At 38.9% G+C, this 22,018-nt stretch overlaps 1 protein-coding gene across 5 annotated transcripts in view; it reads right to left on the reverse strand.

Annotated features, from left to right (window-relative positions):
• The window catches only part of trip12 (thyroid hormone receptor interactor 12), an 84,852-nt gene that overhangs the window by 23,176 nt on the left and 39,658 nt on the right, over positions 1–22,018 (reverse strand). For all 5 annotated transcript variants that reach the window (XM_057839450.1, XM_057839446.1, XM_057839445.1 and 2 more), the window contains exons 7-20: positions 13,698–13,781; positions 13,479–13,574; positions 11,175–11,326; positions 11,031–11,066; positions 10,858–10,953; positions 10,664–10,756; positions 10,414–10,575; positions 9,329–9,397; positions 9,095–9,260; positions 5,477–5,594; positions 5,060–5,216; positions 4,714–4,867; positions 2,581–2,809; positions 2,336–2,454 (exon numbers count right to left, since the gene is read on the reverse strand). In XM_057839450.1, coding sequence (XP_057695433.1) covers positions 2,336–2,454; positions 2,581–2,809; positions 4,714–4,867; positions 5,060–5,216; positions 5,477–5,594; positions 9,095–9,260; positions 9,329–9,397; positions 10,414–10,575; positions 10,664–10,756; positions 10,858–10,953; positions 11,031–11,066; positions 11,175–11,326; positions 13,479–13,574; positions 13,698–13,781 — 1,731 coding nt within the window. The remainder of the gene's footprint in view (positions 1–2,335; positions 2,455–2,580; positions 2,810–4,713; positions 4,868–5,059; positions 5,217–5,476; positions 5,595–9,094; positions 9,261–9,328; positions 9,398–10,413; positions 10,576–10,663; positions 10,757–10,857; positions 10,954–11,030; positions 11,067–11,174; positions 11,327–13,478; positions 13,575–13,697; positions 13,782–22,018) is intronic.

Genomic DNA, 22,018 nt, shown 5'->3' on the forward strand with positions numbered 1-22,018 from the left:
TTGTCATGTAATTTAGTTACCGTAATTTTCGGACTATAAGCCACTACTTTTTTCCTTCATTTTGAATCCTGCGGTTTATAGTCCAGTGCAGCCGATTTATTGATTTAGTTTGGTTAACAGGCAACACTTTATTAGACAGCACCGTCATAGGACAGTCATAATTATGACATGACACTATCATTGGTATTACTGACTGCTTATGACAGATGTGATTTAGTGACATGTGGCAAATTATGTCATTAACTCCATTTATGTCCAGCAGGGATTTGTTGCATCCATTCAAAAGTGAGCTCATTTGCCAGATAACACTAAATGACATCTATTATAAGCATTCATTCATGCTAATGACAGTGTCATGTCATAATTATGATTGTCTAATGGTAGTCTTATGACGCTACTGTCAAATAGAGTGTTACCAAATACCATAACTAGCGATTAATGAAACAGCTGGAACCGTAACTGAAGACATAGTTAGCACAGAACATGAATTTTGATTCTTTAGCTTTATCTGTAGCGCTGCAGTGCATGCTTGGAGGCATGTTGGATGACAACAGTGTTGACAGCAGGTGGCAGCAGAGATTGACTGTCTCCCCCAAGGAAGCAGTGATGGCCAAATGTAGCTTCTTGAAGCAAAGAAGCTTTGCAGCCAATTGGTTCAAAGCTTCATGGTGGTTTATTTTGTCTTATTATGGTCTTATTACAGTCGTATGACGCCGCTGTCAAAGTGTTACCGGTTAATATCTTTTGGTGTAAATATTCCATAATATAGTAAGGACAGCTGCGGCTTATAGTCCAGAGCGGCTTATCTATGAAGAAATGACGTTTTCGTGTCAAATTTGGTGGGTGGTGGCTTATAGTCAGGTGCACCTTATAGTGCGAAAATTACGGTATTTGCTAAATCTAATTTAATCTTAAACTGCGTCAGTTTTCACCGCTGGGCCGGTGCCACTACTACCTGCTGTTTTCCTTGTTGAATTGACCCAAATTTGGGCCTATTTCCCTCAGAATTATGAATTATTGTGCAGCCATTGAGGTATGTTTTTGTAAGCTAATTGGGGGAGAGGGGGGAATAAACATTCACTTTATAAATCGAATCATAGTCTCTGAATCGTAATCGAATCGTTAGGTGCCCCAAGATACCAACCTCTTGTAGGCATGTTGTGTTGCACAAGTTCTGAAATAAATGATTAAAAACCAGACGAAGCTGGCAATTATTGGGCGATGTTTTAATAATAATTGTCACCTTAACCTATAAAGACTGGCGAAGGGAGGAGGACCATCGAGATCGTAGACATTCTACGGCCATATTGTTGAGCCAGTTCACAGACGCGGACACCACGCTCATATTTTCCTATCATTGCCATCTTCATTTCAATGGTAAGCCTCACCTTTTTTTTTCACCACCTGCACTAACATTGTTGGAACCCATGTTGATCTCTCTTACAAAAAAATCCGCCGTGCGTCCGTCTTGCGGGAAAATAAAGAAACTGCTAGGTTGTCATAAACCGTCAAATTTCGAGCATATTGTCAGATATAGAAACAAATGGCAAGTCAAATTTTACGTCGGATGTCGAAAAGATCATGTGTCGAGGTACTTAGGGGTACTTAAAGGGTTATTCCAACTTACACGGAAATTCGGTTACTGGTACGTCGCCAGCGTAGGAATGGAACTCGTTCGTAACCCGGTGACTACCTGTATAAGTATTTTTTCTTAAAGGGAACCTCTGACTTTAAGACTTGTAGGTTCCAGTAAGTCACAGTTTTTCTCTTTTACTAAAATATGGTCATAGAAACGCATAAAGTATTGCAATTGATGTTTAAATCTATAATATTTACTCCATGTTTTGAACAGATGACATGTGTATGTCGGTAGAGTCATATTCTGGAAGCCCGGCAGCGTAACCATGTGATGTCACCGCCCTGCGACGTCAACAACAATGGCGACCTACTAGTTAATTTTATTGATTGTATAAAAACAAAAACATCCAAGAGGGGTTTCAATATCAAATTATTTTAAGGCATAATAACGTTCATATTTTAAGAAGTAATAGATTTCCATCCGTGGATCCCTTTAAATTCTGTGAAGTTTTTTTGTGAAGTTTGGGGGATGTTCGGCTTAAAATTCAGGTGCGTTCTATAATGCTAAAATTACTAGAGATGTAGCCAAAAATTTGGCACCGAAAACGGCTATAAAAACATTGTATCAGAACAGTATCTGCCCAATACCACACAGTCGGGTAACAGAATCAGTATAGAGAGCAAAAAAATGGTATTGGTGCAACACGAATTAAAACGATGTGGACAATGACATCTGAGAGGAATCTAAGACAACTACCTTCTCTCCTGAAATAGACACTGAAGACATCAGGTAGCTTCTGCATGAGGATCTCAGCCATCTGCAGAGAGCCTACTACAATCTTCAAATCCTGGCTGGATAGCATGGAGGCAATATGACTGGAGGGGTAAAATGTCATATGAATATACTGTATATTCGTATACAAACATACTGCTCGTTATATGATATTCAAAATTTGTTGATGAGTTGAATTCATAAATATAATCAAAAGCCTTGATAATTACCTGGAAACTGCATGGTTCCTCAACACATCCTTCAGAAGCTCTGCGTCAGCAAAGTAAATTATCCTGAGGATGGCTCTAAGGCACTTGTGTCTAACTGCAGGTCCAGCAGAGGAGCTGTACACTTCATACAAGACCCCAAATAGAGTTTTAATAAAACACTTGGCCAACTCAGGATCTTCCTTCATCAGCTGAGCTCGTGCATCTTCTCGCCTGACTTCCTGGTGACTCCCTAGAGAAAAGGAGCAACGCCAATATTAGAGCTGTCCCGACTAGTCGACAGTCGACGTCATCGATGACGTAAATCCGTCGACGAGCACAACATCCCGTCGACGGTTAATGAAGGGTTAAAAAAATATATGCGTGGAAAGTTCAGAATGTCGGACGCTCTGTATGCAAGCGGGGAAAGTGGCACAAAGCCAAAAAAGAGCACCAGAGTGTCCAAAACATTGACTTATTTCAAAGAAACAATGGAGGGTACACTCCTGTGTCCTGTCTCTTCAATGCCTAACTTGGCTGTACGTCGGCCGTGAATAAACACCTAAAGCGCCGTCACCCAGTTTGTAAGTCCATCTAACTAACTAACTAACGACAAGTTTTATTGATGTTGCTAAGCCTGTCGCGATATGCAATGAGTCCATTTATCGCACGGCAAATAAAAATGAGAGCGGTAATTTTCACGGCAGCGTTTTATGCTGCGCGCGTGCGTGCGTGCGTGCCGATGGCATATGAGACTCCAGTTCTTTCCTCTTATCAAGACGTTGTAGAATTGAAGTTCAGACATACAAAATAAGAAGACATCTATATTAAACACTGTAACGTTAGCACTGCTACACTGAGGTGAATGGGGGGGGGAAAGGCAACTTTAGCCTGCTATAAAACATTGGCAGTCATCTAGTGAAAGCAAACTTGCGGTTAAAAGGTGACACTTCAAACATGAAAAATCGCTGGTTAACAGCATTTGCTAACGGATTTAAAAAAAAAATCGATCACTGACGCAACATGCAATGACAAAGTGCTTTTTTTGAGTAGTGTAAAGCTTAAGTTAGCTGTTTAGCGAACGTACTTCCGGTGAACATTTCAAAATAAAAGTATGTTATGTTCGTCATATAAATAACGATTTCTGGAGTTAATCCCACATACTTCAGAATTCAGATTTTACACTAAGAATACCTTTAAAATGACACCCTTTATGAAAAATCTGATCGGCAATGAATAATTAATACTATCATATATAGTACTATACTATAATATTAATGTTAGGTGTTTTTTTTTTAAGAATTGTTTTGAATCATGTTGGAAAGGCGAAGTCAGTGTTCTGAATCTGTTTACATTCCATTATTTTGCACTAGTTAATTCTATCAGCATTTGAACTCATTGTTTATTTGTGATTTATTATTGTTATTTACGTTTTTATTTGTACTTTAATAAATAATTTTAGGGTTACAAAATATTTTTGTGAATTGATATGCGTCAACAAAAATTTAATTGCTAAATTAGTAAAAAAAAAATTATACATTTTTTTTAATTATTAGATTAGTCGACTAATCGTAAAAATAGTTGGCTGACTAATCGAGAGAAAATTAGTCGTTTGGGACAGCCCTAGCCAATATACAATAAACGTTTAAAAAGCACAGTAAAGTTGCCATTTCTGACCATGCTCATTCAGCTCAAATAAATTAACTGCCTCAACCTGAAACTAACCCCTAATGGATTTCATCATGTTTAGAAAATCAACAAAGTGATTCATTTAGAGTCTAAATGAATCACTTTGTGGCGGCACAGTGGCAGAGTGGTTAGCACGTCCGCCTCACAGTTCTGAGATCAAGGATTCAATCCCGGGCTCCGGCCTTCCTGAGTGGAGTTTGCATGTTCTCCCCATGCCTGCATTGGTTTTCTCCAGGTACTCCGGTTCCCCGCACATCCCAAAACCACGAATGGTAGGCTGATTGAACACTCTAAATTGTCCCTAGGTATGAGTGTGTGCGCAAATGGTTGTTAGTCTCATTGTGCACTGCAATTAGCTGCAATTGGCTTCAGCCCCCCCGTGACCCTTGTGAGGATAAGCGGCTCGGAAAATGATTGGATGAATGAATATCACACCCTTCCATTTACAGGTTGAGTAAGTAAGATTACCGGAGTTGGGATTTGCGAGTGGATTTGGCTTCCTTTGTATGCCGCGTGCTGTTCCCGTGTCTTCATTGATCTGCTGCATAGAGTTAAAGTCAATTGTATACACACGGCCCAGAGTTGACAAGCTGATTTCATCTTCCCCATTCTGGTGGGCTGTCTGTAGGACAAAACGCAATAACCATACGCAGACATTGTTAGATATATGTATATATATGTATAAAAAAAAGTAATGTGAAATTTTTTCATGATTTAAAACACTATCAATACTTCCAAACAGTGAATGTAGCAGGGTTTCACATTGACAATATCATAAAACATTTAACTCAAAATGCTTATAGTGCATCAATACCTCAATAATGCGGCTGTCAATGCGATTGTAAGGATGCCATAGGCCTCTATCATCCCTCCATTGCCATATGACTCCTTCTGTCGTTTGGGCACTACCCTTTTTCAGCATTAAATCAACTGCAAAAATGCCCTCTCGAGGCAAGCAAGGCATCAGCTCACTAAAAGGAAAGCAAAGTTTCACATTGGTGTGAACACAATCACTGCAAAGACCCCCCCCTCCAAGGGTTATATATGTATTGGTTGTTTATGTCTATTTCTACCTAAAGTGACGACTTTCCAACCAGTGATGCCGTAAATTAATAAGGATTGGGACACAATGGTCAAAGGCACATTGTTACTACTAGTAGTGCTAAACAGCTGTTTACTAGTAAATGGGCGAAGAGGAAAAATTGTTAAGGTATGAGAAAATAAAGTCTACCATATAAGGGATGTCAGTTCATAGAGCTCTTGAGGACTCCGAGGAACAAGTTCAATCTGTTCCTGGCAGCTGCCATTTGATGCCCCACACAAGAGGAAGCGTAATGTTTCTGCAATGTCTGTTGAAAGGGGGGGGGGGGGGGGGGGGGGAGAAATAACACATCTGTGTTAGCAGCCAACTCATAACTTTGCAATAGCTGTTTACAAAGTGAATGTAAAAGTGAAATACCTAATTCAATATGATTTTTTTTTACAAGTACTCCAGATGCTGTGTTCATTATGTTTACATGTTTTGCTTTTTTCACTAAGTGCTCATTTTGCTGGCAAAACATTTTCTTCATTGTGACGGTCAACCTCTTTTCCCTTAAGAGACAGACCAACTACAAAATGTATTTCCGCGTGACCCAACTTTTTGTTTGAAGAGTCAGGAGTATATGACAAGAGAATCAAAACGATTTGGAAAGGAAATTTCGTAGGTATTTTAAGATTGAATTGTAGTGGGTATGGTTATGACGGACATAAGGCATTTTCAGTCCAGTCACCCCAAGATCTATGTACAGGTATATATAAAAAATATGACATTTAATGATTTGTGTGTTTAGTTTAGCGTCAATTTAACAATAATCCAAATAACTAATTTAAAAGCCCCTCTAAAGCTATTCTCTCGCAGAAAGTCATGGTAAGTCGGTGTCAGTAGCTTACTACTGAAAATTACAACTTTATGATAAGAGGAATTGAGAGGGATATTAGACTGTAAGAACAATGTTAAGGTAAAGCAGTCCTTCTCAAAGAGTGGAGCTGCCCCCCCAATGCCAGGGGGGTGGTTGGGGCATGTAACCTCGGGGAACATACTTTTTTGCCGAACTGGAATAAAGTGAAATTGTACATCCACTCAGTGGATGGCAGTGCTCTCATTTTCAGAGTGCACAGTATTTTGAACGAAACAAGAGCACACAACCAACAGCAGGAACTAATATGAAGAGTTTAGACAAGGAAATATGACGAAGCGTATGTGGTGTTTGGCTTCACTTTTAATATAGTGGGAGTCGAGGAAAGAAAAATTAGTTTACCGTGTCTAAAAATTTTGGCAGCGGACAGCATGAAGCCAAATCAATTAAGATCTGACTTAAATACAGACCCCAATCACATTAATATACAGCTAGATTTTTTCAGCGAAAACATGCCGAATATAGCTAACAATCATCACGCTTTGTAAGTTTTACATCAGTAAACCACCGAGCACTGTTAGCATCATATAAGGTGGCATACCAAGCTACTCAGTGCAAAATAACCCCACACTATAGCAAAGCAGCTGACACCGCCTGCAGCCAAAATAAAAATTCCTTCTGTCCAATGACAGTTTCGTTTTTGTTCCAATATATATATATATTTTTTTTATTAAATTGTTTGGCACATTGTACCCTTGAGTTATTGCTGCTAATCAGTAAGACTTAATCAATTTTACTGATTTTATTGAATTAAATTTTTTAGCATCAAATGGTCAAAAAATGTACCCTGATTATTTTGTTTGGATGTGACTTTTTTTCCCAGGCAAAGGTGCGCTTTGAGTCTTTTCTGATAAAACCAAAAATGTTAAAGTATAACTTTATTTTAAGTTTATCTATATTACTTTTTTATGTTTCTTAAGTTAATTTTATTATGCTATGCAAAGGTGTACATATATGTATATATATTCAGAAGTTTTTTTATTTTAAAGCAGGGGTCTCCAAACAGGTCCTCAAGGGCCGCTGTGGGTCCTGGTTTTTGTTCCAACCGATCGAGTACCGACAGTTTAACCAATGAAGTTTCTACTAAAACAAGCAGCACCTGACTGCAATCAACTGATTACACCTGTAAGACACCAGATTGGTGCAAAGGTGTCGTCTTGTTTTGTTGGAATGAAATCCTGCGCCCACTGCGGCCCTATGTGGAATAGTTTGGAGACCACAGTTTTAAAGAGACCGACAGCACCTATGATAAATTACCATGAGAAAGGCGGGTGCTCAATTCAAGTACGGTATGCAAAACGCAAATTCTTACGAGTGCAGCCATTTTGTGGCGTCAGTTATACTTATGCAAATGAACGCTGATAGACGAGAACACAGGATCATGGGGCAAAGGATGTCGTCACAAGGAAGGGTGGGCAATAAGGGATTCAGTGGTACCTCTACATATGAATTTAATCCAAGATATGGTTTATAAATTGAAATGGTCGTATGTTGAGCGGGATTTTCTCATAAAAATACATAATAATTCAATTAATGTGTTCCGCATCCCAAAAACCTACGCTAAATCCTTCATAAATACTAGAGATAAAATTACTAAGAGCAATTACACATAGCAAAACAAATGAATAAATACAAATTTAAAGTTTTTATTGTCACCTTAACTTATATAGTGCCGAACCGAGGCGGGAGGAGACGGCGGGTGCACGCGGATGCGGTAAACTCTATTCTGTAATTTAACAAATGCAATCAATGACACATTTAAAACAAATAAATTAGTTTTTTCTATCATTAATATTATTGTTTTTATTGTCACCTTAACTTACTGGCAAATGGAGGGATGAGAGAGGCGGGTTTATAGGTAGGTGGGGGTGACTGGTGAGCAGCGTTGTCTAGCCAGTTCACCCACACCACACTATTTTTCTATCATTTCCTTCTTAATTTCAATAATGAGCATCACCTTTTTCCATGTTTCAACACCTGCACTAAGCTATTTGGGACCCAAGTTGATTTCTCTCACATGAAAATTCACCGTGCATCCGCCTTGTTGGAAAACAATGAACTTGCAATGCTGTCATTATTTGTATTTTGAGCATGTCGTCATATGTCAAGACAAATGAGTCAAATTTTACATTGGATATCAAAGGATCGTATGTCGAGGTACCACTGTACTCGAGTTTGATTGCCTTTATCGTACGGGCATGGATAAAATGTCAGCCTGCCCTCAGGGCAGCCACGTCCTGGAAAAGATGGCTTTTATTTACATTTTCATTATTACATATCAGAAAAATGAAAGTGTTTTTCTATATTAAAACTTTCCACTGGATTGCACATTATAAAGGTATTGTCTGTAATTTTAACAGATGAGCAAATTCTGAATATAGTCTATACCAGAAAATAATGTAAGGGGGAAAAAAAGGGCAGAAATTAATATATGTAAAGAATGTGCGCGATATGAACTGTTGAGTACGGTGCTGTGTTGAAAATGCTTGGTCTTCAGAGATGAAAAATAGAGCTTGATGTATCGAACAATATGTACAGCATAGGTGTCAAACCAGTTCCACAAAGGGCCGAGTGGGTGCTGGATTTTGTTCCAATGGATAACGCGCAAACAGTTTAACCAATGAATTTTCTTTTGAAACAAGCAGCACCTGACAAAGTTTAACTGATTACCCATGTAAGAGATCAGATTGGTCAAAAGGTGTCCTCTTCATTGGTTGGAAAGAAAACCTGCACCCACTTGGCCCTTTATGGAGTCAGTTTGACACCATTGATGTAGAGACAGGACTGCTGAGCAAAACTGGCACATATCTTAAGGGTCAATGATGTAATCAGAAGAAATGAAAGGCTTGTGTGAACCCTGGGGTAAAATGATTAAGGGGGCTGTGACTCACTTTGTTTCATGAGCTGAACCGCCAAGCAGGGGCAGTTGGAACACATGAGGGAAAACATGCGCACAACCATGATGAACATCCCAGAGCTAAGTATAGGAGGTGTAACTACTAGCAGCTGCTGAATGTTGGTCAAAAGGTCTCGTGATGCGACTTCTTGCAGCAGGTTCTGTTGATTGAAACATAAAAATTAGCTTTGCAGAATATCAGTGAGACAAAACAAAATTTTGAACAAACCTCTTCATGTTGAAAATTGTCCACAAGTCTGGCAAAACAGAGGCAAGTGCTCTCAACAGATTTTTTGTCCTGAACAGGATGGGAAAAAAGCCCAAATAGAAAATGTGAAACATTTTAAATTAAATGTGTACTAAGTGAAATGAATGAACAAATAACAACAATGTGACAAAAACATGTCGATCATTTTGACTATGAAGCGGTCAATTTTATCATCTATCCACAATACATACTATACTACACCTCAAATACCATTAAAGAGATGTAGGCAAAATGAGATGTTTGAGAATGTTTTTTTTTTTTTTTTTTTAATGAGAAAACATTTCCATTCAAGCAATTTCACATCATTCATGGTGGCGTTACATACGTGGTGTGCTTGAAAGTGACTCATGGTGCTAGTTTTCCATTAAAAAAAAACAAACAAACTGAGTTCCCCTGTGTATCCACCCATATATTCTCATACGCACCCTGGAATTCCGCAACGCAAATGCACACTTTGCTAGTGGTAGCATTCCAAAAACGCTATTTGTGATAAGGCGAGTTTATGTCTACTTACATGCCAACTTGTGTGCCCCTACAGAAGAATGACTAAACATGTATTTAGTATTTACGTATTTTTAAAGGAATAGATACAGTAACACTTTAATCATGTGCATAACACTGGGAAGAATCTTGTTTAATACAGTGAAAGACTATTTCATTCTTCCAATGTGGATTAATAGAGAAAAATGTACGTAAAAGCAAATATTTTCCAGAAGTAAGCGAAATAGCCGTTGTCACACATTTTTAAATACCATTACCATTTTTACTCTGTACTGATCATGCCTCTCGTGTCAGATCTGTCTCGAGACTGATGGAAAAATGAGCAAGGCACTGACAGATTGAACAGATACAGAAACTACAAAGACTGTGCCTATTTCTAAGCTATTTTTATAATGTTTCAAGTGTTTATGTGCTCTGTGCAAGAACTAGCAATTTTGTCGACAAATAAGACTACATATGATGCTACTTATATTTAAAATCACTATGTCAAAGCAAAAGAACATGAATTGGTGAGACTATTGGAGAAGTTTTCCTGAATTAAGTACCTGATGTGCAAGTCTCTGTGTCAACAGAGGCAAAGAATCAGCAACAAAGTGGAACTCATCAGGTGTAATGCTCTGGCAACAGTTGGCTGCTATGGCCAAGGCATTCCTCTGTGCGTTGATGCTGAAGAATTCTAGGTAGAGTAGGCAGTCTGCAAGCCCACCCTAAGAGCAATGGCATTATATTAAATAAAAGTTTTGGAGTTGTAGCAAATACTTTTGATTCAAGATGCATCAAATATTACACACTTACAGCTTGCAAAATTGCTTTGCTGTGTCGTCTCGACAGCATCTCCAGGGCAGTCAGGGCCTGCTCAGCTACGTCAATAAACTGGATCACCTTGAGCTAGAGACGATATTCAATTTAATACAAAAATATATAAGCAGGCCATCCTTGCCTATTGTAACATACTGCAGTTAGGAACAATCAGGGTTCCAATGAGTTACCTTCTCCAGGAAGACAGGAATAGCATCGACCACCACAGCTGAGGACCGGGGAAGGGCCTCCATCATGTAGGTGAGCGCACGGGAGGCATGATTCATCTGAGAGCATAGATAATTACATTTTAAAAATATACATTTAAAAATTGAATAAAATATACTCAAACCAGCATACATACAATGTCAAAATTGTGCTCCATTTGCAACAGTGTTATCTGTGGAAAAAAAAATGAATAGAAACATTGGTCAAATTGGTAATAAATGTCAGAATTGAATGTAAAAAGAACAGCATCATAATTTCATCCCTGCACAAAAAAACTCACCAAAGCAGGTACCACACTCTTAACAGGGAATCCCCCTAGTGTTTCTTCATTGCCCATTACTAATAGCTGACACATCTCAATGGCAGCTTGAAGCTGCTGAGACTCGTCGCCTGTGGCCTGTAGACCTTGCAGTAACTGCTGAGCCTTGGAGCCTGGACAAAGAATTGCCAAAATTTTAAAAAATCATTCTTTATCTCTTGTTATTGGGCTATTGGGGCGAACTATTTTTATCAGCTCAAGATGTGGATTCAAGATAAACTGATTTGTTTAGCGTGAAAGCCTTTTTCCGCTGCGCTCTCACCAACCAAGAAACTGTTGTCAACCATTTCACATGCAAAAAGTGGTCGCTTTGAAGTCACTTGATTTTGGGAATCTGCCGATACGGAGTCCTGATCCATAACTCGGCAAAGAATTAATCAGGGAAAAAAAGCACATCCAAACGTATGTCTCTCAATTAACTTTTTAAAAGCCACACAAAAATGTATTTCTCTTTTAATTAACTTTTTAAGAGCCAAAGTCACAGAATTGTGACAACAACTTTGCTGACTTCACAAGCTACAACTGCAAATATGGTGCCTAATGTAGTGACTGCTTTGCACTAAAAGTTATCAGACATCTGCCATCACTAATTTTGGACTTAAATGTTTGATTATTTGAGTAATTACCAATGACTGGTAGAAATTTCATTTGAATTGCAGCTTTGGAAATAACTAATGAGAATACTGTGGACGCATTCAATACTTATTTCCCCATTGTATATTTTCATATTAATTGCCACGAACGTCTGCGACCAAATGTTAGAGGGCTAATGTGGCAAACTGACCCAAGACACGATCCACTGACAAGATCGTTTATATTTTTTTGTGAATAACCAATCACCGAAAATGGATTAATTCTAGAGATGCACGATAATATCGGTCACCGATAATTATCGGCCGATAATGGCAATTATGACGTCAGACAGATAATCCAGATAAAATGAAATTCAACCGATAATTATATACTTGATTTAGCCACCAAATGTGCGCAAACAACAGTTTTGTCCAATTCTGCTAGTTTTAAGGAGGTGTTTTTGCAGTGTAGTAATGTGATATATGTTAGGAATGGCTTACTTTTAAAGGCATTTTTGTGCAACTTGGGTGTTTACTCTCTAAGTAATTGTTGCCAAAAGCTTACCATTACACAATGTCATTGCCATTGTTTAGATGTTGGAATTTACTACTTGTTCACATTTGATGTGGAAAAAAATAGCACTAAATTACATTTTTGCACAGTAACATTTGATCTTTGTATACTTTAAAGCTTTACATACATATTTGAATAGAATTATCGGCGTGACATTATCGGTTATCGGGTGTAAGGGCCAGGAAATTATCGGTTATCGAGTTCGGTTGAAAAATGTATTATCGTGCATCACTAATTAATTCCATCCCAATTGATCAGCCAACCGATCACTGCACCTTTAGTCAATACATTAGAGAAATAGCTTGTAATGTTTTTATGGTATGGTGTCATTTCAAGTTTATGTACAGTGTATCACAAAAGTGAGTACACTCCTCGCGTTTCTGCAGATATTTAAGTACATCTTTTCATGGGACAACACTGACAAAATGACACTTTAACACAATGAAAAGTAGTCTGTGTGCAGCCTATATAATACAGTTAATTTATTTCCCCCTCAAAATAACTCAAAATATAGCCATTAATATCTAAACCCCTGGCAACAAAAGTGAGTACACCCCTTAGAAACTACGTACATCCCTAAGTGTCCAAATTGAGTACTGCTTGTCATTTTCACTCCAAAATCTCATGTGACTCGAGCACTAACAGGCTGACCCCCCACCTCTTCAATCTCAGCAGCAATATTGACAGCACTCCTGTAACGAGTCACATGATATTTTGGAGGGAAAATGACAAGCAGTACTCAATTTGGACTTTTGAGGATGTACGTAGATTCTCAGGGGTGTACTTACTTTTGTTGCCAGGGGTTTAGAAATTAATGGCTATACTTTGAGTTATTTTGAGGGGAAAATAAATTAACTATTATATAAGCTTGTGTCAAAGTTTCATTTTGTCAGTGTTGTCCCATGAAAAGATACACTTAAATGTCTGCAGAAATGCGAGGGGTGTACTCACTTTTGTGATACTGTAGATGTAACTGTACATACAGTAGTGAATTCTGCATTGAGACCAAATTTTGGGGGGAAAAAATAACTTCAATCGTAAATCAAAATAGCAATTTTGTTGTTTTCCCTAAAATTATTGAGCCCCAGATCCTAATTCAAGTAAAATTGTACTACACACTGGCACCACTGCCTATGGTTCTGTGAAACAGCTGTGACATCCGGGGTCCCAGAGGGCCAAATAGATGAGGAGGGAGACCCCTGGCCTCCAGTAATGCTGTAAAAACAAAGTGGCAGGTATTGTAAAAACAAAGTGGCAGGTATACATGCAATTATTATACAAGCGTTATTACCATAAGACGTGGTAAACAGATATGACATATCAATAGAGCTAAAGTACCTTGAAGCCTTCCCATTTCTGAGTCATCAGATTCACTCTCTCCTGAGGTGGTCATGCCTACCGCTCCAGTAACTGAACTCGAAGCTGAAAAAGACAGAAGGAATTTATTTACTCAGTTAAAGAAACAATAGAGTTAATTATGAAGAGTATTTATTATATTATTTAGTTTGCCTCCAAGTCTAATCATAATACGTTGAGAAACTAAATAGGTTAAGTGGGTGTCAGGGATGTCCCGAACAGATCAAGTGATCCAAAATCGGGCCGATCGCAATCAAGTGAAAAGGATAGAGTTTTTCATTTAAAAAAATATATATATACTGTATGTTTTTCTCCTTCATGCTCGTACAGCCTCTCACCCTCCCTCCTGTTGCGTTTTTTTTTTTTTTAAAAGCACCAGTGCAGCTGGCGTTTGGTGCTTAAAGTTAACGGTGGTTGAAAGGTTTGTTGCTTTGATCTAGCGAGAAGGCTCGGTCGCGCTACAATCAAAGGCATAAATGGGTTAATCATCGTTTAAGGCATCCTTCGTTGTCCATTGGCTGTGGTCAGGAGCGTGAGCATCATAGCATGAGTGAATTTCTTCAGGGTGTACCCTGCCTTCTACCAGGAGTTAGCTGTGAGGCTCCAGCACCCCCGCAACCTTCGTTAGAATAAGCGGTTCAGAAGGCGAATTAATGTTATGGAGAGTGATTATACTGGACTGTCTCAGAAAATTAGAATACACAATATTCTAATTTTCTGAGACAGTCCTGTATATTGTTCTATGTAACGAACGTCAGCCAAGGTCGGCCCCCCACATTTTTACCACGCCAAATCTGGTCCCCTTTGCAAAAAGTTTGGACACCCCTGCTTTAAATGGTGGATTAATGTACAGGACTGTCTCAGAAAATTAGAATATTGTGTATTCTAATTTTCTGAGACAGTCCAGTAAGTATGGCGTTAACGGTGATGCAATGAAAAATGTGGGTGTGCCTACATTTTGTTCTGGTGCACCTGAAAGCAACACTAGGTAACTTTTACGTTTTGGCCGATTTTAGCGATGCACATGGACAAAGCGGTAGTGTTTTGCCTTAAGGAAGATTGCGTTTTCCATGAGGACCAGCCTACAGTGTCTTAAAATCTCTGTCCATCAGGTCACTTGAGATGGATTGAACAACATTTCCGTTTCCATCAGCTGAGTAAAGGATGAATAGTGATGATTAGGGATAGAAATCGAAAACAGGTTCTCTATAGGAACTGGTTCCATGCATTTTAATTTCCATGGAATCTTTTGGCAGTTTATCTAGCAATTCTCTTGTAGACTCCAAGCAGCACGAACTACGTCACGTACTTTATGCATGTTACACACGCATGACTCAGCAAGTAACACTGCATGATTACTCCAAGAGTAACCAGTCACCAAGTATAATCTGGAGAACCATCGCTTGAGTGATTATATATTGCTTTTCACAGGCCTGGTCATTAGTCATGAGACTACTTAAAGAAATGGTGATTTCTCCAAAAAAGCCTATTAATGGGTCTATCGTATTCCTCATTGAATACTTTATAAGAAAAATATAATATATTTGCATCTAAAACAATCCTAAATGATTTTATTAGCAATTTTAATACTCATTTCGGTCAGAAGCCCACCAATCAGTGCTTTTTTCGGAATAATTTGAAATTGGTGGGTTGTAGGGCCAATCTGACTACTGATTTCACACAAAAGTATATAGCGCCGCATCTGATGGTGGTATTTTTGTGTTGCTACGACTAACGGAAGTGGATGTTCCAAATGGCTTTCCGAAATGCACCTGACAGCCAGTCAGCGAGTTTTTGCCAGTAATTCGGTCCCATTGCTAGTAATTCGGTCCTATTGGTCCCAAACCACTTTTATTCTACGCAGTATCAAAAGGCCTTTCCATAAAGTACCCCAACTATGTCTAGAAGTTAACAAATCCAAGTTTACGGAGGAGCGTTCTAAAATTCCTCTTATATTGTTTGAGTTCCAACCGTCCTGATGTAATTACACCAACCCACAGTGGGGAGAACAAGTATTTGATACACTGCCGATTTTGCTGGTTTTCCCACTTGCAAAGCATGTAGAGGTCTAATTTGTACCATAAGTTCTCTTCAACTGTGAGGGACGGAATCTAATACAAAAAAACAGAAAATCACGGTGTACGATTTTTAAATAATAAATTTACATTTAATTGCATGAAATAAGTATTTGATACATCACACAAATCGAACTTAATATTTGGTACAGAAACCTTTGTTTGCTATTACAGATACCAAACGTTTCCTGTAGTCCTTGACAAGGTTTGCACACACTGCAGCAGGGATTTTGGCCCACTCCTCCATGCAGATCTTCTCCAGAGCCTTCAGGTTTTGGGGCTGCTGCCGGGCAACACGGACTTTCAGCTCCCTCCATAGATTTTCTATCAGGTTTAGATCTGGTGACTGGCTAGGCCACTCCAGGACCTTAAGATGCTTCTTACGGAGCCACTCTTTAGTTGCCTTGGCTGTGTGCTTTGGGTCGTTGTCATGCTAGAAGACCCAGCCACGACCCATCTTCAGGGCTCTCACTGAAGGAAGGAGGTTGTCAGCCAAGATCTGGCGATACATAGCCCCATCCATCCTCCCCTCAATAGGGTGCAGTCGTCCTGTACCCTTGGCAGAGAAGCAGCCTCAAAAATGATGTTTCCTCCTCCATGTTTCACGGTTGGGATGGTGTTCTTGGGGTTGTACTCATCCTTCTTTTTCCTCCAAACACGATGAGCCGAGTTTAGACCAAAAAGTTCAATTTTCGTTTCATCCGACCACATGACTTTCTCCCATTGCTCCTCTGGATCATCCAGATGGTCAGTGGCAAACTTCAGACGTGTCTGGACATGCACTGGCTTCAGCAGCGGGACCTTGTGTGCGCTGTAGGATTTTAATCCATGACGGCGTAATGAGTTTCCGATGGTTTTCTTCGAGACTGTGGTTCCAGCTCTCTTCAGGTCATTGACCAGGTCCTGCCGTGTAGTTCTGAGCTGATCCCTCACCTTCCTCATGATCAGTGATGCCCCACGAGGTGAAATCTTGCATGGAGCCCCAGAACTAGGCAAACTGACAACTTGAACTTCTTCCATTTTCTAATAATCGCTCCAACAGTTGTTACCTTCTCACCAAGCTGCTTGCGTATTTTCCTGTAGCCCATCCCAGCCTTGTGCTGGTCTATTATTTTATCTCTGATGTCCTTACACAGCTCTTTGGTCTTGGCCATTGTGGGGAGGTTGGAGTTTGTTTGTTTGAGCATGTGAGCAGGTGTCTTTTATACAGGTAACAAGTTCAAACCGGGGCAGTTACTTCCGGTAATGAGTGGAGAACAGGAGGGGTTCTTAAAAAAGAACTAAGAGCCGAAATATTTACTAGTTGGTAATGTATCAAATACTTATTTCATGCAGTTAAATACAAATTTATTATTTAAAAATTATACAATGTGTTTTTCTGGATTTTTGTATTAGATTCTGTCCCTCACAGTTGAAGAGAACTTATGATACAAATTACAGACCTCTACATGGCTTGCAAGTGGGAAAACCAGCAAAATCGGCAGTGTATCAAATACTTGTTCTCCCCACTGTAATTATAAACTTGTTAAGATTTGGGACAACAAAAGAGATACTCTGCCCCTGCTGTCTGGACTAGCTGAACACTTTCTGTGTGTGCAGGCTTTCTCCACCCCATCTGAGAGTGCGTTCTCCACTGCTGGAGAAACCATTAGTTCAGAAAGATCACGTATCCTACCTGAAAAAGCAGACATGCTTATTTTTCTGCTAAAGAATTGTTAATTTTGCACATTTGCACGGTGCAGTGTTGTTGTATTTGACAGTATTTTTCTTTTTTTTCTTTTTGTTTTTGAGTTCCATCATCTCATCTCATATGGCCTTTCAAAAAAATAGTATTTTTTATTTCTATTAGAAAAATGTTTCAGTAAAATGTTACACATTCTTGTCTATTTGCCACTGTTACATATTGTCGCAGTTAACATCGAGGCTTTGGGCCTCATTTGACCTCGTTGTGAGTTTGTAAGGTTGTGACTTCTGAATCCAGTTGTGGCTAAACAATAGCATATAACGGTTAGCAACCGTGTGGCTAACCCGGTTAACTTGTCAGTTCGGTTGGAGCTGGTAGGTGTCACGCCAGCGAGTGAACGCCGGGTAAATTTATTCTTGAGTGTCCTTTTATCCTGGTAGCCTACCTTTTTCTTTTTTTGTATGTTAGGACAAAACTTTTGGCCTCTTTTGTTTCTCTGCCATCTTTGCAAAAAGCGTTCGCATCAACTTCCATTTTTATAATGAATGGGGAAAGAGACGTAAGCCGTAAAAATGTCAGCACATTTGCAGTTTTGTTGTGTGCCAGACTTCCTGCCACTCTCCTCAAAGATAAATAGTGCCGGTGAAAGCGATACAGCCCTCCTTGAGATATAAAAGAGGTGTCATTCAACTTGTTTTCAGTTGACATATCACAAATGTTGTGAAAATATTTTATTGAGGTTGAAAAGTTACCTAGTGTTGCCTTAAGAAAAAAGTTAGGCGCACCAGTGCAACCAATGCAAAAAGTGCAGAGCCTTGGCAATATACAATGAGCAAAGTATTTGAACACCCTGTGATTTTTCATGGTAGGTGCTTGTCCACTGTATGAGACAATCTAAAGAAAGAAAAAAAATCCATTAATCGCAGTGTATGGTTTCTTAACAATTTGTATTATAATGCTGCAAATAAGTATTTGAACACCTTTCTTAGCTAGATTTGTCAGCCTAAAAGACTCAATCGCCTTTAAAAAGTCCAATGAATAGGTGGAGCGGAGGTAGACTTTTTGTGTCTGACTTTTTGACCACTTCGAGGGGGTTGGCTGCATATAAAGACCTGTACACCACATACAATCAGGAAGACTCCAATTACTAACATGACCAAGACCAAAGAGCTGTCCAAAGACACCAGAGACAGAATTGTAGACCTCTACAAGGCTGGAAAGGGATGCGGGGCAATTGCCAAGCAGCTAGGTGAACTAAGGTCCGCCGTTGGAACAATTACAAGAAAAGAAGCCAAAGACGACTGTCAATCTCCCCCGGACTGGGGCTCCATGCAAGATCTACCTCGTAGTAGGGGTGTAGTGGCACACAATACTCTCGGCTCGGTACGTACCTCGGGTTTTGAGTTCATTTTCATAAATGTGTTAGTTAATTGTTACACACTTTTGTGCTTTCAACAATAGGAACATTAGCCTATACAAAGCTAGAATTCTGATCAAAAATAGAAAATACAATGTTCTGAAATGTAGATATTTTGAAAAAAAAAAAAAAAACATTGGCTCAGACTTTTTCTTAAAAAAAATATCTGATGTGCAAAATTGAACAGTTGCAACACTGAACAGTTTCAAGTTTCTCATTAACTTTATGACCACAGCCTCGAAAAGTAAGGGTTATTAGGGCTGTCAAACGATTAAATTTTTTAATTGTGTTAATCGCAGCTTAAAAATTAATTAATCGTAATTAATTGCAATTCAAACCATCTCTAAAATATGCCATATTTTTCTGTAAATCATTTTTGGAATGGAAAGATAAGACACAAGACGGATAATGGGTTTTCCCATTGGCAGTGTATCAAATACTTCTTCTCCCCACTGTACATTCAACATACTGTACATAAGTACTGTATTTGTTGATAACAAAAAATCCACAAAATGGCATTAACATTCTTTCTGTTAATGACATTTTCTCTGCAAAAACAAACACACAACAGAGCCTTAGAACAGTAACAAAAACAGTATTATTTATAATGTGTGCAAAGTGTGTGTACACATAAATGTGGCCCTGTTCCCTACTCATCCTCTAGCCAGTCGCTGAGGCAAACCAACTTATTTACATTTTCTGAGAGAATTCCCCACCCAGAGGGCCAACCTGATTTTCTTCCATGTTTACATTTAACCGTTACCCACGCTGCTCACTGTACTTCTGAGCGGTGCGACGGCCCTGGCCGTTTAATTTAGGGCTGTCCCAAACGACCAATTTTCTCCCGATTAGTCAGCCGACTATTTTTACGATTAGTCGACTAATCTAATATTTAAAAAAAAAAAAAAAAAAAAATTAATTTTTTTTTTTTCTTTCCTAATTTAGCAATGAAATTTTTGTTGACGCTTATCAATTCACAAAAAATATATTGGAACACTTAAATTCTTTATTAAAGTACAAATAAACACGTAAATAACAATAATAAATCACAAATAAACAATGAGTTCAAATGCTGATAGAATTAACTAGTGTCGCATCCCGACTGGAAAGATTGTCTCTTAAACTGATGGTTTACAACTTTTATTCCATCCTTGATGTAAACACACCGTAAGAGCTACGGTGCACACAAATAAAACAACACAATTAGAAATCAACAAAAACTTTTCACCTTTTTCCTTTGAAACCTTATTTATATATCAATAATTGCCTATATGAATTGCCTTTACCTTAAATTATTACCTTATCATTGACAATCTCTCCCTTGAGTGCAATCACTGTATATACTGTATATATTTATGACCTTTTAACCTTATATAATGTTCTATTAGGCTCGAGCGTATGACGTGGCACTCGCGAGGTTTCCGCCGCTATCGCCATTGTGGAAGCGAGAAACATAAGCAATGAGGCATTTCAACACAGGTCGCTCTTTAAAAATGGTTGGAAATTATTGTGCGGTAAAGAATTGCAACAACCGATCGAATAGAAAGGAGAATGTACAGCTCGACGGAACACCATTGAGTTTCTTCCGGATCCCTACATGGAGAAAAGGCGAGGGAAAGCTCATATCTGAACTTACCAAACGTCGAAGAATGGCATGGGTGGCCTCGATCAGAAGGAAGGGCATAACGTTTGATTCTCCAGTTACACACTGAGTTTGCTCTATGCACTTCCACTCCGGTAAGTTAATTTCGTTTGTTTACGCAAATTTCAGTAACTTTACGCCCTAAGTCGGCCTGTTGTTAGCTATTGCTAAAGCTAAACAACTAGCATGCATACATGTGCATTGTCTTCATAAGACATAATTCATGTCGTTGCTAAATGAAAAAGCTGTAATATTTTGACGTGAGAGAGTGGCAAAGAATTTGTACACAGGCTACATTTTATGCAGCAAAAGATTTGTACATCCGTGGTCACAGACTAATGTAAACACACATTGCCTACCTTTGCTAGAAAGATGTGTTGCCGTTTGCTATGGTCATAAAGTGAAGATCCTGCACCCATCCGCAGCAAAACTGTTCGTAGCTTTGTAGCGATTTGTAGTTTCGGAATTGCTGATGAGTGTAGTAACATATACCAAACACTAAATACAGCATGATGTCCATTTCGCGTAGTGGTGGAAGCTTGTCGACATCTTTATTCCATTTGTGTTCGGCTTGCTCGTGAGGGTCAACATTGTTCACATCCTTAAAATTGCTCACATATCTGTCCTTCGCCGTGGTAACAAGTTTGTCTCTGTATCGAACTGGCAAGTATTCCTTACTTTTTTCCATCTTTGGTTGCCGCTAAGTTTAAATGTCCCGTGATGCTTCCGCAATGGTTGCGTTGTCGCAAATCTCGCATGATCCCGTGCTGCTGTGACGTAAACGCTCGAGCCTAATACCATAAAATAAACCATAACATGAAACAAACCTTTCAATTAGCATTAAGAACAATACTAATAGCACTTATAGGCCCCATTGTCAATGAAACATCATTATTTAGTAAGGCGACAGCACCCTCTGGTGTACAAAAAATGAAAAAACAAAAAAAAATTTACAAACTGGGTGACGGTGCTTAAAGAGCATACGACACCAGAAAAAAAAAAGTCTTAAATGGCATTATTATGTGAATTAGAATCATATTTTGAGACGATTCGACTATATACAACAATTTACAAACTGGGTGACGGTGCTTAAAGAGCATACGACACCAGAAAAAAAAGTCTTAAATGGCATTATTATGTGAATTAGAATCATATTTTGAGACGATTCGACTATATACAACAATTTAGCAAAGCACAGATGACGAGAAATTAGCCTTTTAATCTGCCAGTTAGCCACGCCTACCATTATAGGGCTTTAGCGTCCCCAACAGGTGGATGACGTCAGCGGTAGACTGGTCTCATCGATTTTACTATTCAGCCCATTGAGGGGGGATTTATTCAGAACGAGGAAAACGCGACGAAGAAAGCCGCCAAATGTCATTGTTTCAGTCTCTCTACTCCAATATTTTTACAGGATATTCTTTTTATCCAAGTATTTTTCCCCAATAGCAATATAAATGGCTTGAGAAGGACCAGTCAGCCCGT

The sequence above is a fragment of the Corythoichthys intestinalis genome, chromosome 6, assembly GCF_030265065.1.
Source record: "Corythoichthys intestinalis isolate RoL2023-P3 chromosome 6, ASM3026506v1, whole genome shotgun sequence".
NCBI lineage: Eukaryota > Metazoa > Chordata > Actinopteri > Syngnathiformes > Syngnathidae > Corythoichthys > Corythoichthys intestinalis.